Source organism: Trachinotus anak, unplaced genomic scaffold, assembly GCF_046630095.1.
Source record: "Trachinotus anak isolate AG129_WGS33_773 ecotype Australia unplaced genomic scaffold, CSIRO_AGI_Tana_v1 ptg000005l, whole genome shotgun sequence".
Lineage (NCBI taxonomy): Eukaryota > Metazoa > Chordata > Actinopteri > Carangiformes > Carangidae > Trachinotus > Trachinotus anak.
The window spans coordinates 22226973-22241169 of record NW_027273856.1 but is presented as its reverse complement, the minus strand read 5'-3'; the positions used below and the strand labels follow the sequence as shown (position 1 = coordinate 22241169).

Sequence of the window (14197 nt, the reverse complement as noted above, 5' to 3'; positions counted from 1 at the left end):
GAACCCAAAAATGAGCAACAACAATATGTTCATAGAGAGAATGTTGCATGTACTTTGAAGCTCAAGGCCAAGTTAAAGTTTCATATTACTACTATTATTATTTTGTTTTGTGAAATTTTAGATCCACCTTGAGGACAAAAAACCAAACCAAACAAAGGAGAATAGTCGCCAGCATAAATCTGTGCAATTGTAGGATATCCTGCAAAAGAAGTCAATGTTTCATTAAGGCTACACTATGCTATGCTATGTTATGCTGTTACCCCTCTCATTTTACAAGAATATGTTCCACAAATGTATTTTCCTGCATCCATGAAAGAACTTCTGTAAGTAGATCTATTGTTGGCTTGGCTTTCTTAATGCAAACAGATGAAGCCATGAGACAAAACTTTAAAAACAGCACACAAAAACATCACAGCTGGACAATGGCACAGTGTTCTCATGATAACACTATCAAACATCAAGCTCTTTATCTTCTCTGAGTCTCTTTATCTGTGCATGAAGAATCTACCTGTATCTTTTGCTTTCTGCGACAAAAGTTTGGCGTGTTCCTGCACTGCTCCTCTAGGTGCCCCTCATACTTTCATCAGATGAGCCTGGTATGAATGGAGGTATGAAAAGTGGCCCTGTCTTTGTTATGAACTTTGAGCATCTAAGGAAAAGCATCTCCTAGCGATCGCTCAGATCCAAAGATACATCCTGCAGTTCACTGTATAGACTGCAGCATTTATTTTCACCCACACTGGCACGTTATGTTTAAATCTTATATGCAGACAAAGTCTTCTACATCTTTTTCTTGGCTCTTCTAGCTTTATCTAGACAAAGATTTTTTTTTTTGTTTTTTTGTACTTTTCCCAGAAGTGATCCCTTGTCTTAGATTGGTTTGATAGTTTTAATGTCTTTTCACTGTGTCTTGTTGAAAACACATTCTTGGACATTGTATTTTCCTCTAGTGTTTAATTTTGTTTGACACTGTGCCGCAGTGTGTTTTGTGGTTAACCGAAGATTAATTATATTTAGATCTTGGCTCATAATATGTTGTCCTTTGAGGTAAAGCTTTTGATAAAGGTCCATAAAGCCGAGCCATTAATATATTTATCTGGACTTTGAAAGGAATTTCCCCTTGGCCATACAAACTTTTTTTTATCAGGCCAGTTCATAAAACACAAACAAATTTCATACAGGGACACAGCTGCAATTTAAATTGATTTATGTAGTTTGGTAACCCGCTTTCTGTTGAGTTTGTTCAGAGTAACATGAGCTTCAATACCTTGTAATAAGAGGTGTTCGCCGAGCGTGTCGCTGTTTTCAATCTCGCGAGATTATCAAACAGGAAGAGAGGAAGGCGAAGGTCAGAAATTAAACATGGCGGCCCGCAGTGTGCTGAGGTCTGTGTGGACCTCATTTGCGGGCTTAAAAATAGGGGCCACAGGTTCCAGCGTGAGTGCCCTTGAGAGGATAAATGTTCCTCAGCTGTCTGCTTTAACCATGCAGAGCAGAGGGATCCGCCAAGGTGAGACTTTTCTGCGAACTTTACGGTTTAGCTTGTCGCTGTGTTAGCTAGCATGTTACTGTGAAGGCAGTGATATCAGACAACTCAGCGCAGTTATTTCATCCCATGAAGACCTGCATCCAGTGTACACCTGTGAGGAAGCAGTGCCTCGTCTTAGCAATCCAGCTAAATATGTCAAAGAAAACGTGAATTTTGGAAAAAGGCAGAAGCCGTGCGTTCAAATGGGCAGTTCTTCCCTCCGTACATCTTTTCAACCAAATAACTGTTTCTCCTCACTTTAATGTCCTTCAATAAATGGGTGGTTTATGAATCCAAATGTTACACATATGTCTACACATGAAAAGTACTAATTGTATCGTCCATATGAATTAAGATTTATTGTAAACACAAATTGCTATCAAGTTTGTTTTGAGATGGTGACTCAAGTTAAATAGTATTTTCCTCGCCATCAAACAACTTAATAGTTGTATTACTTGGCACTGTCATTGTTAACATGTCTTTCACAGAGTAGGAAGGCAGTATAGAAAAACAGAATGGCAATATTTGTGATCGATGATTGTTATAATGACTGTTATACAATGTCTTTTTCTACAGTGGTGGAGAAGAAAGAGGGTAAAACAACAACCGTAAGTATAAAATTTCTGCAATATGAAACCGATGATGACTGTATATAGTGTTTTGATTTTAATATATAGGCCTCTGTCAGTTTTATTTGTGATGCACCCAGTGCTTTGATGTTTTAGATGCAACATGATAATGGCAATAAAAAAAAAAAAAAACAACACCAAAAGGTATTAATTGCAATGAGAGCAATACACCACATCACCTTGTTTTGCAAAGGAGAGGCTCCTCTGACCTGCACTGGCACACCTCTGTAACCAACAGTTAGATAGACAGTGTGAGGGATTAAAAAAAGAAACACTTTCTCACACTACTCTAAGAAGATGAACCTGACAAAGGAGCTACCATAGCTTATTGGTAGACTAACCGTGGTGATCTTCATCTGTTGACAGATTGAGGGACATACCGTGGATGTTGCACCAGGACCACAGCCTCCAAACCCCTCAGCCAAATGTCCTATCTACAGATGGAACCTGCAGCACAAATACAACTACACGGTAAATACGTTTGCAGGCGTGCAATGACCAAATAATTAGAGATATTATTGACAAGGTAACAGCTGTTTAAAGTGCATGATTTTCTTGTTTCCCCCCTCCCAGGATGTCTTGTTGCTCAGTCAGTTCATCAGATCAGATGGAGGGATGTTGCCAAGGAGAGTCACAGGTCTCTGCCCAGAGGAACATCGCAAGATTGCCGTCTGTGTGCAGATGGCTCACAGAGCAGGTCTGTGTCACTGCCTGACCCTTGTTTGCGTAGTTTCACATTCCAAGATATCCTCACTTGGCTTGTCTGTTTCAACACTGGATGTGGTGGAGGCAATCATATGAAAGTATTGATTTTGACACTGCAGGGCTCCAGACTGTCATATGTGACCATTTTTTGAGATTGTGCAAGTTAAAATTTCATGTGGAAGTGCACGATGATCATTATAGACTGTTTTGGTGCCCCTCCGGCACAGGCACTGCATTAGCCTTTGTTGTTGAAAGTGGTATCTTATCTTCTTCACTGGCTCAGTTGGTCTCTCCTTGCTTACACAAAACAGTTGATTTAGCTGTTATAGTGTTCCCAAGATGAAGCGGTCTATAGCAGATTATTTTAAGAGGAGAGAGGAGGAGGCTGGTGGAGAGGGAGAGCCAACGACATGTCCTGACTCAGACACACCTGATAATGAGAGTGCAGGTGCAGGCAGGGAGGGACCCACTGAGTTAGTAAAGAAGAAAAAAAAGTACTTTCAACCACAATGGCTAATGCAGTACCCATGTGTTCAGTATGAGGGGAATGCTGCGCTGTATGCATTGTAGGCAATGTGGCCTGTCCATTAAAGGCAACACGAAACATGTTACAGAGTCCATACATTTCAAACTTGAAACATTGAAGTTGCACAACGACAGTAAGAAACACAAAACCCACAGAGATCAATGCATCAGCTGAAACACAGAGCCCCTCCTCAAGTCTTTTCAGTGGTTAGATGATAACAGAATGACAGAATGAAGTGGTGATCAAGTTCAACACCGCCTATAACATAGCTAAAGTGGGACTCTGATCACAAAAAAGGGTGGTACCAGTGGAAAAGTTAGTCTGGAGCCGTACACTGCAAAATGGCAAATTGGCAATTGCAAACTGAGCCAAGACATGATAACAGGATAGGGTTAGTGTCAACTCAAACCCCTAATATATTAATATCCCAATATATTGTAAATTTATTTTAAGTTATTATAAGTACTGAAGCTGAATTATGTCAGCTTGTCATGATGCTGGTTCAAACTGATTTTAAAAACTATCACCTGTCAGACTGTGCAAAGTTTGGTGACAGGGATATGGAGTTCATTTTTCAGTGTAAATTTGGTGGGAAATGGGGAATTTTAATGTATGGCATCAATAGAACCCAAATGAAATTTGTCTTTATTTTGTGAGTCTCTGACACATTTAAGTGAAACTTGTCTTTGTGTTCAAGGTCTCCTCCCTGACCACAGACCCAAACTTCCAGAGGGCCATGTCCCGAAGAGGCCCAAGCCACAACTTAACAGGTGATGCATGCATCTGTGTCTGTGTATGTTTTCACTATTATCTACCAATTCTAAACAATAATTATACCTTTTACATGTCTGTTTTTGCACAGATACCTGACTCGCTGGTCCATTAACTCAGTGAAACCCATCTATAAAACTGGACTGAAGTGGTGTAAGAAGCGCATGTTAGTTGGCCACCCAGCACTCAAGGACAATGTGCGTTACAGTGTGAAGCCCCTTTATGTAAAACACTGAAGGACAGAAAGCCTGACGAATCAGCACATCAACTGTAGGAGAGTGGGTGGATCCATTATGCAAGATGCAGTGGATTTCCACGCCTTTCAAGTAGATCTGTAATTTACCCTGACCTTTGTTACACCACCTTGGGAAAAAGCCTAAAAGCTTCATCCATCTGTATTTATTCTACCTTTTGTTTATTAAGTTTCGTCATGCTTTTAATGAATCACGCTGAGCCCCACACAGACCCATCTATTTTGTGTCTGAGTTTTCAAAAAAGCCCTTGAAGTGAACTCACTGACAACTTAATGTGAGCAACAACCGGGTCAGTGTTACACTTTCAAAGTAGGTGGTATGTTGACTGTATATACTAAAGGCAACACAGATGTGTAAATAAAACGTCTGTTTACTCTGCCTCTCCTTTTGTTTACTGTATAGGAATATCTTTTATGCATGAGAACTAAATGGAACAAAAAGCTTGTAGACACAAACTGCATGACTGGAACCCTTTATTTGTTTCAAGATAAGGCAATCAAAAAGTCCTGTGTTAAGTTACATAGAATTCATTTTGGTTTTGAAGATTGATATGAACAGAGGAACAGGAGAGATTTGTACCTTAAAATAATTCTTAAGACGTTTCTTTATAGCATGAAGGGAAGGTCCAAATTCTTGGTCCCATCACCGATGTAGATGTATCCGTGCTGTGGCGTCATTGGCACGTGGTAGAAGGTCAGGCCGAGCCACAACAGACTGCGTAGCACACACACTTTGCTGGCACATTCAAACTGGAGACTCCATGATCCTGCACACAAACATTGAAAAGCTTGTAAACAGTTGATGCTAAATGCAAGAGGCCGATACATCATGTTGGCTGACTGCAAAGTAGATGAGTAGAGTAATCTTTGGAAATGATTTCAAGACGATTATACTATTTACATGCTAGGGGCAGCCAAAGGATACTCCAATAAATCAACCCTTTGCACTCTTGATATCTACAGTCTAACCTGTTTCTCAATATGTTTGGGTGTGTCCATGAACCCATGACCCAGGGAATTGAGAACAAGAACTGTATCTTCTACTATGTAAACACAAAGTCATTTGATTGATTCCTTTTCATGAAAGATAAATAAGACATTTGCTTCACTACTTTTTCCCTTTGAAAGTGACAGGGTATGATACAAGCAATAGCAAAAATTACACTGAAGTTTAGAATGTAATGCCCAGGTGCTTTCTGCTCAAGCTGAGGAAGCCTAAAACTGTAAATCAGGAACTGGAAACAGTGGATGTGGAAAATGGATTTCAGAGGAAAGCACCTGTCTTCTCGTCAAGATACATCATCCCACATTTTCCCCAGAGTCCCATTTGGAAAATGTTAACTCTTTCTCCTGTTCAGCAAATGCATGGGATCTGCTGTTAAGACGGCAGCAGTGAGTGTGGTATTAAGACAGCTGTGTTGTGTCTGTTGCAGTGATGACACTGCTAACATCCATATCAGCTCAAAGAACACACAAACAAATACACATGTGGAAGAAAATCAGACATCTGTTGCATGTTTGGTCGTGGACACTAAGCAGTTTTTCTTTCAGCCTTTCACACTCATACACTCACTAAATTCACATTCTTCTGTTTACATTATTGATGTTTGCTCATTGTCTGCCCCCTGAGTTAGATTTTTTTTTTTCCAATAAATGGCATACTGTTCAACAACTCACCAGCATTTGAACACAAAAAACACAAACCTCAAAGACTCAACATCATCATTTCATGCTTTCAACCACATTGCCACAATTATACATTTGACAAATTATTAAAGGCAATACAGTATCACTTGTGGGGAATTAGCCTTCTCAAGATAACAAGTCTCCACAAGTTCATTGTCATACTGCACTAAAATTCTGCCTGCTTGGAAGAATGATGAATCTACGACGTGTGTGCTCTGGATAATACCTGGCAGTTGTCATTTGTTAAATCAGCCAAAACTTCCTAAAACACTATTATAACTTGAATTGTTTTAGTTTTATCTGCAGATGTATGCAGCCCCATTAATCATCTAAAATCAGTTTGGTTTCTGTTGGTCCTCTTCCCATGTACTGTTCTCTGAACTTTTCTAGTTGCAGTATGTGCGCCATTAATCCAGGACTAAGAGCCAAGACATTTCTTCTAAAAACTATGGTAATGGTAGGAGTGGGGTTATCAAATCACTATTTGTAAAAAAATTCTTGAGAAAAGTTAAAGAGAAAGTCTTGCAGCATTCCCAGAAAACCTCTTCCATCTGGCAGGTGGTTTGACATCAGAAAGTTTTATCAGTGTAGCCTTGCTTAAATCTAGCATTTTACAGTTAAAATGATTCAATTGTTCTGTTACTTGGAAGACATCGCTCTTGACTTTCAGTCAGTTGAATCACCTTAATGATTTCTGTTATATCACACCTCATTAGCTGTAATGTACCATGGCAGTTGGAACACAGTGAAAGTGAATAACCTCAAGTTGTATCATAGACATTGTAAAGGCATTGTGTGAAAATATCCACTACATAGCTGTGTGTTAATGGGTCCAGATTATATGATGACAGTTTTCTTGACTGATTGGATATACTGTAGTTTTCTTTACAAGCCCTCACTAATAATAAAATAAAAGGGGTAGCAAAGAGGAGTGCAAATATTTGCAACAAGATCTGTAAGATGTCATATTTTTTCAATTGTATGTAATGAAACAACGGGTGACATGTTTTAGTGTACGGTGGACCGAGCCCTATGGCTTCACCTTTAGGAATGTCATCACTCAGTACATCCAGGAAGTCAACAGCTGGGTTCAATTCACCCATTTCCAGGACGGATTTCTTCTTCAGATTCTTTGGTTCGCTGAAGTGAAGGAAACTGCTGAGCTTCCCAGCTTCTGAGTGAGAGAGACCTGAGGAACAATGCACATAGACAAGAAGCTCAAACTTACACTGAGGACTGAACCAGCAAGTTACACAGTGTGACACAGTAATATGTATTTACCTCCAAAGCTGCGGTTGATCTGGACAAGGCCATGTGGATTCTTGACAAAGGCACCACGTGGTACGACAGACACTTCCTCATCGATCTGATGAACTGTCACTGCCAGCCTGCTCTCCTCACTGACTTTGGTCTGAAACCAAGAACAGTCCATCACCAAGCTGGAATTTCATGATTGTACAGGTAGTGTTAATATCAAGAAAAAAATGTATCACTGAATTACCTCAGTTTTGAGACTAATCTGCAATTCTCTTTAGCACTAACCCTTAATGAAAAAAAACCAAAAACATTTGTTTTTTGCTGACCTGAGATATCTTTGGTCCCCCATTCCTCTTTGTTTTGGCTTTATTTACAGTTCTACTGCATATTGCTGTCCCAAAGTATTTTTTTCTTCTGCATGATTGGAAGTACTTGGTCTTGAGTTTCATCTGACAGTCTTATATGTTCAGTTTACAAGTACACATTATGGATCACACTTACCCATACCTCCTCCTCTTCGGCCTCATTTCCTTCACCTTGCCTGTGGATCTCAAGGTGCTCATACACATATGAGGGATCTCCTACGAAGCGATTCTTGGCAGCTCTGGACACTTCATCAATCATAGACTCTGTGGCAGGGGGCAGCAGGAACCAGTCCATGCAGTTGAAGCTGGAGATAACAGCCAAAAGATACACAAACAGGTATCTCACTCAGTCGAGGGCAGACATACAGTGGTAAATGAAACAGAAACGCAGTTGAGGCTATACTACCTATACAGATTCCTTTTATCCTTCATCTCATCTTCTCCTCTCCCCTGAGCAATAAAATAATCCTCCTTTAATCCCAATATTTTGCCCCAAAACAAGACTCGATGGAATTTGTAGTTTTTCTTCAGAATCACCAAGGAAGTCTCTAGGGCGGTTCTTTGCTCAACATTCAAAGTATACCCGCTGCCGGCAACGAGATCCAAGGAATAGTATAACGAGTTTGAGTCCATTGTTTATCCAATAAGCGGCCTTACAACATAGATATTACTTAACTTAACGTTGATGTTTTTTTTAAACTACTTGCTAACTAGCTGTAAGCTACCAAAAGCTATCAGGTCTAAACGCTACCACACTGGTTGCCAATGACGACAAACCGCGTCGACGTGGTTGCCATAGCAACGCCCGAGTTGTTTTGTTTTCTTCCTTTCTTTCTTTTGCAAATAACCTTTTTTTTTTTTTTTTTAGAGCTTTTTGAGTTGGGTGTGCTGCCACTGCACATGAAAGAAACAAAACAAATTGTTGCCACACATACTTTTTTGGGTGTTGTTTCATTGTTGCGGTAATACAAACCAGATTACGCGGGAGTTTGGTCTGACGTCATCGCCCTTCCTCTCAAGTGTGTGCGTGCAAGGAGCAGCGGTCCCAGCGGACAGAAGGAGTCCGTGAAAATCAACATGGCTGCGCTCAATTTAGTTTGTCACTGTGAGAACAAGTAATGGCCTGATGTTTCTGCACAAACTCCGTTGCTTGTGGAAGGTATGATATAAACACACACATTAAAAAAAAAAAAAAAAAAAATGTTGAAAAAGAATGATATTGTGAATAAGTCCTGTGCGGTAAGTTAGTGGCATTTATTATTTATTCCACTCAGCGAGAACAGCCAGTTGGCACAGATGTTTGTGTTATTGTTATGTAACACAACTGAACAAAATATCTGTTCATCTCACAATGTTGCAACATTGCCCAGCTCTACAACTCGCCGAACACTTTATAATATCAGGAACTTCAACTAGTCTCAGGCCAATGGACTTTTTTTAATGCCAGACAACCTGTCACGCAGGGAAAAGCACAGGTACAACAGATATCGATAATAATGGCTCCTTTCCATTTAAGTTCCCGAGGAGGCCATGACAGTGAGGATGCACCAGTTCATGCATAAAAGCAGGGGACACTTAAATGGAAGGTAACCATCACTGATGTAATTGAGTACGCCTCTGCTTTTGGTCTGACTTAGACTTAACATGCAAAACAGTACAATAAATTAGAGTACAAAAGTACAATACATTAAAACTAGAAGAGAAATCTGTGAAAAATTGCTGAACCACAGTCAGTATCATTTCTTCCTCTTCTTATTGTTGTTATTCTTATTATTGTTAACTGTAGTGCAATATTGTCCGCACAGAGGAAATGCTTGATTTTGCTTATTGATAATGATGTTGATTAATTTTCCTCTCCCCTCCTTAATGTCTTTGCTTTATGTGGCAGTACAGTATGTGTTGAGTACCTTAGAAGATAGAGCCGACTGAATGAGATTCACATGTACTGTGCATATACATGGTGTGAGAAAGAGGAGCAAAGACACACAACATAGTTTTCTGAGCTGTCCTTTCATATGCAGTACATGATTAATAGACTAATGTCTAATGTAGTTAGTAGAATAACTTTGTTATTTTCCGTCTTCTAACAGACAGAATCTCACATTTTTGAGCTGTTGGTAACTTCTCCTTAGTGCTGAGCGTGGGCTCTTTTGTTGGCTTCAAGCACTCTCCCTCTTTCACCCATGAAGCTCATGGCAGAGAGGGAAACAAGCAGAGGAAGGGACGGACCAAAGATTGGCAGTTTTGTGTCTGGCAGTTTCGACTAAAGTGTCTGGAGGACAGAATTGGTTAAGCCCTTTGCACAGCTGGCAGGATGCATGCTCAGATCCCTCTAACGTGACTGCATGGCACATGGGAATAGGAGTGAATAGTCCTTGGAAATCATTGCAGAATGTCTGTGTGCACACAGTCATTGTGTGTGTTTATCTGCAATTTACGGAACAGAAACAGCATGAGTGAGGTTTGGTGTCCACTTGTAATTCACAATGAGATATGCTGGAGATAAGTTTGTTATGTCTTCCCATAATATTTCACGGTAACTTACCAGCTTCTGACATAAACTCTGTCTTTCTTTGGGCTTACTGCGGTTTCAAGAATCGATTTTTAAAGCCAGAAAAAAAGGCGTGTGTGCATGTCTGTTTTCAGGTTGTGGCTGTAGAGGTGCTTTGGCTGCAACTGAAATAGCTGAAACATAGAAGAGGAGGAAGAATGGGATAGGTGTCACCGTGTTTGTTATTGTGTTGAACATTTGCACTTGGATGCTTTGTATTTGACAGTCAAATCTGTTTGCTTGTCAAGGGTGACATAGCAAAGAGTTTTATTTTGAGAGTGGGTTGCCTCCGTCTGTACTACTTGTTATGTGACTTGGTTTAATCACTGTTGGTTTAATGGTCAGCTGGTAAAGTTTTGGAAAGGAAAAGCTTCACTGAGCAATAAGCACAAATCTTTTCTCTCTCTCTTCTACTGGTGAGATCATCTTTCTGCTCAAATCTTCATTCATAAATTTCAGGCTTTTCATTAATTTTCTCTTTGCCATGCTGTCAAATTTCATACTATATTTGACATCAGCCATCTGTCTACCAATCTGACCTCAGAATATCTTTGATTGTGTCTTTTAGACTGGGTATTGGGCAAAGCTCCACCATCCTGTCACCATCATGATCATCCGACTGTCTTGCAACATTTAACCAAAGGGTTTTCATCTTCCACCCACTCCAGCGTCTTGACACTCCAGGTGAATCCTCTCCTATCACTTCCATGTTATTACCAGTTGACTGATTTCAGGCAGACTTAGTATTGCTTAAATCACTGGTTGCTCTGAGCAGCCTGTGAAGCAAATCCTGTTTAAAAGACGTTAAATGGACCATCGGTTGTTTGGTTTATCCTGGCTCACTTCCAGCAGTCTTGTAAGCAGTATGAAGTTGGCTTAAGTTACACTTTGAGAAATATGATTGGCTACTGTCCAACAAATGATTTTGGACTGTCTGTATTGGTGTTGGGCCAATCTTGTGCTTGACGAGTCTGTTCTGGTCCCTCATCTTGTTAGACTGTCTTGATTTTCACTGTCTTCAATTTTGCCAGACGACTTATATGGCCCTGAAATCCAAGTATGTGAGGGTTTCTGAATGGGGAACTTAATTTGGATGCAATAAAACAGAACAAACAATACAATAAAAAAGAGTTCCCATTCATGCTGGAGGACTGTTTTATTACCCCTGTCCTCTACAATTTTTTCTCACCATTTAAAGTTATAACCCCTAAGACTTTCCTGAAATTAAACACCATTTTTGATACTATTTATGGTTGTCATCTTTTCTGTAATAGCCACTCTGTTGTCTTCGAACGCACAGCAGATTCATATGAAATGAGGTCTGTTTGTATTGTGGCTCAGGGTGGATGGTCTTAATGGTACAGAAAGTAAACATGACTTTGCCCTACAAAATGGATACTGATCATACCGTGCTGACTGGTAGAGCCCTCATATAGCTAAAGTGGCAATGACATAACTACACCAGTGGAAGGCAGCAATGCACTAAATCATAACTAGTCTGCCAGAAAGAAGAGGAAGATTTGTCATAGGCTTCTTCGTAATCATACTGAATCAGTGAATTGTCTGGAAAACGTGACAGTCAATCCTTTGTTTGGAAGTTTAGAAATGGCTGAAAACAAAGAGGAGGTGAAGTTGGTTAAAAAAGAGCAGTGCAACTTCCATTATATGGACATGGTTCATCTTTAAAAAGTCAGCCATTGAGCAGAAAACGATGTCGGATGACAGAATGTACCATGATATTTACTGTCACCGTCCGTGGCACTACCTATGAGAACAACTATATTGAGGGGAGAATGTAAATACATTGAATGGCTACTGCAGAAAAAATGTCGACCATAAATTCTATCAAAAATGGGCTTTGATTTTATGAAATTCCAAGGGGTATAAATAAACAAAAAACATTGCAGACCATTTTTTTCAATAACAGAAATTTAAACACCACCAGATTTTAATAATTTCTAAAGTCTATTCATTCCCATGCTTGCCTATTCCCATGCCACAGTGAAATTTCTGGACTCTGTGTGTTGGCTGTAATTGTCCAAACAAAAGGGCTCGGTCTGGAGTCACATGCTTGATCAGCAGCGGTGATTTCAGCTGCCTGGCTCCCTGCCCTTCCGGCTAATGTAGTCCACCAACAGAAAAGGGAGGGAGAGTGGGGTGACTTCTCCAAAGAGTACCCCACACAGAAGAGAATACACAAGGACAGCCCCTCACCAACCCTCCCACTCACTCACACAGACAAACACACTTAGAACTTGTTGCTCAGGATGGCACCTCATTAGAGTTGGCCGTCTAGGTGAAGTTGCAAGACACGAAGTGACCCACACACATACACACCACTTCATTTGTGTTTCCCAATTGGCCGGGAAGGAAGTAATACTTGGAACGAAGCGGTCTGTTTCTGTCCTGGTCCCGCTGCTCTGGGAAACTCACCTCCCAGGCGACCAGCGTTGCCACGGCACTAATCCTGACGGACAAAAGATGGGAGTGCCACAGAGCACGATGCTGCCAGACATTCTCATTGGTTGGCATGATCCCACGCGATGCTGTGATTGGCCAGTGCCATGTTTATATACAAATTGGAGCAGTCAGAGGTCACATCCATCGATCTTTGTGGTGACATGAAGGAAACCTGACCCCAAAACCTCAGAACTCCAAATGGGTTTAATTCCTATTTGATACACACACACACACACACACACACACACACACACACACACACACACACACACACACACACACACACACACATGCGGAAACACAGCGGCTCTTTCTTAAGTCCAGTGGCCTGGGAGTGCAGAATTAAGTGAATACTGAGAGAGAGGGAGTGAAGTGACTAAATAATAGTGTCTGTGGTGTACAAAAGCACAGACAACAACAATACCAAGAATGCATTGAGGGCGCTGAGTTCAGTGGGTTGCACACCTAAACAAAAACAGTCACAGAGGTTTGGATTAAGACTGGATAAATATTTTGATCCAGACAAGGGCGTGTTGTGTAAACTAGTAATACCTTACAGGCTGAATCACTGCGGTTTCATTTGACCTGGGGTGCCAACCATCTGCTCAAAAACAGTAATTATCATAATCAGTAGGTTTTATCTGTTTTACTCACATTTCAAAGCTCATTTTTACTCTCCTCATTTACTTAACTATATTTTCTGAATCTGTTCAGTATCAACACTTCCTCTCTGTCAGTTTAGATCAGATTAGAAACAGACTGATAAATAGGCCAGGCTAATATGTCAGCTAATATTACCTTATTGCTGGTATAAAGTGAGTCAACAATTTGAACATCTAAGCAGACTGTTTGAAAAAATTTTTACACAAACTGCTCCCAGTTTGCATGTAATAGGATCAAACTTCAGATTAGATTCTCACACACCCATCACCAGAGGCCAAGAACCGTGTGAGCCAAAAATGAGCCAGTGAATTAGTGGTGTGTTTAACATCAGGTCAAAGTTTGGTGTGTGGTTTTGGAAAGCTGCATACTGTAGTTCTGGCTTCTGCTGCTGTCAGGACTGAGCTGCTTCCCAGGCTCCTGCAGCCCTAACATCCACATTACTCCTGCTCCACTGAGCTAGCAGAAGGCTGTCTCTAACAGTGAACATACATTAAATGCACATTAAACAGACTGAACCAACAGTATATCAGGTGTCTAATATCAAACTCTCATCTCTTTCCCAGCTCATCCTCAGAGCCACATGAGGATATCTGCAAGTTATTAGTGCCCTTGCATCCTGACCCTGCACAGCTTTCTCATGTGATTTTGTTGAGGTATGTCTGTTCAAATCAGTCTTCAAGTCTCTATGCATGGGAGTCATGCAGTGTATGTTTATGTGATTTTAGATTTTCATCAAGAAACCAGGCTATAGAGTGAGTAACACTATCACCTCCAGCATACCGGAGATCATTTAACACTGAGAA

At 40.5% G+C, this 14197-nt stretch overlaps 3 protein-coding genes across 6 annotated transcripts in view; 2 read left to right on the top strand and 1 right to left on the bottom strand.

The window, feature by feature from the left end:
* The first annotated feature begins 1322 nt into the window (after window positions 1-1322).
* Window positions 1323-4791, top strand: mrps18a (mitochondrial ribosomal protein S18A). Its single transcript, XM_071478992.1, has 6 exons — window positions 1323-1510; window positions 2105-2136; window positions 2524-2628; window positions 2731-2854; window positions 4086-4158; window positions 4251-4791. The coding sequence occupies exons 1-6, from the start codon at window positions 1363-1365 to the stop codon at window positions 4393-4395; spliced, it is 627 nt and encodes a 208-aa protein (XP_071335093.1). The 5' UTR covers window positions 1323-1362; the 3' UTR covers window positions 4396-4791.
* Window positions 4792-4875: 84 nt separating this feature from the next.
* On the bottom strand, window positions 4876-8635 carry rsph9 (radial spoke head component 9). Of its 2 annotated transcripts, none has more exons than XM_071478991.1 (5): window positions 8127-8635; window positions 7863-8025; window positions 7380-7509; window positions 7141-7287; window positions 4876-5179 (listed from the first exon to the last, which is right to left on the bottom strand). In XM_071478991.1, exons 1-5 carry the CDS (start codon window positions 8351-8353, stop codon window positions 5019-5021), a joined length of 828 nt encoding a protein of 275 aa, XP_071335092.1. In that variant the 5' UTR covers window positions 8354-8635; the 3' UTR covers window positions 4876-5018. The 2 variants fall into 2 exon arrangements, with proteins under 2 accessions (XP_071335092.1, XP_071335091.1); XM_071478990.1 differs by having other exon boundaries at window positions 7857-8025; window positions 8127-8626.
* A 58-nt stretch (window positions 8636-8693) lies between these two features.
* The window catches only part of LOC139621977 (G-protein coupled receptor family C group 6 member A-like), a 28555-nt gene continuing 23051 nt past the window's right edge, over window positions 8694-14197 (top strand). The window contains exons 1-4 of one of the 3 annotated variants that reach the window (XM_071478986.1): window positions 8694-8879; window positions 9237-9306; window positions 10840-10955; window positions 13958-14047. The gene's annotated coding sequence lies outside the window, so the exon portion shown is untranslated. The remainder of the gene's footprint in view (window positions 8880-9236; window positions 9307-10839; window positions 10956-13957; window positions 14048-14197) is intronic. The other 2 variants (XM_071478985.1, XM_071478987.1) reach the window with 2 other exon arrangements.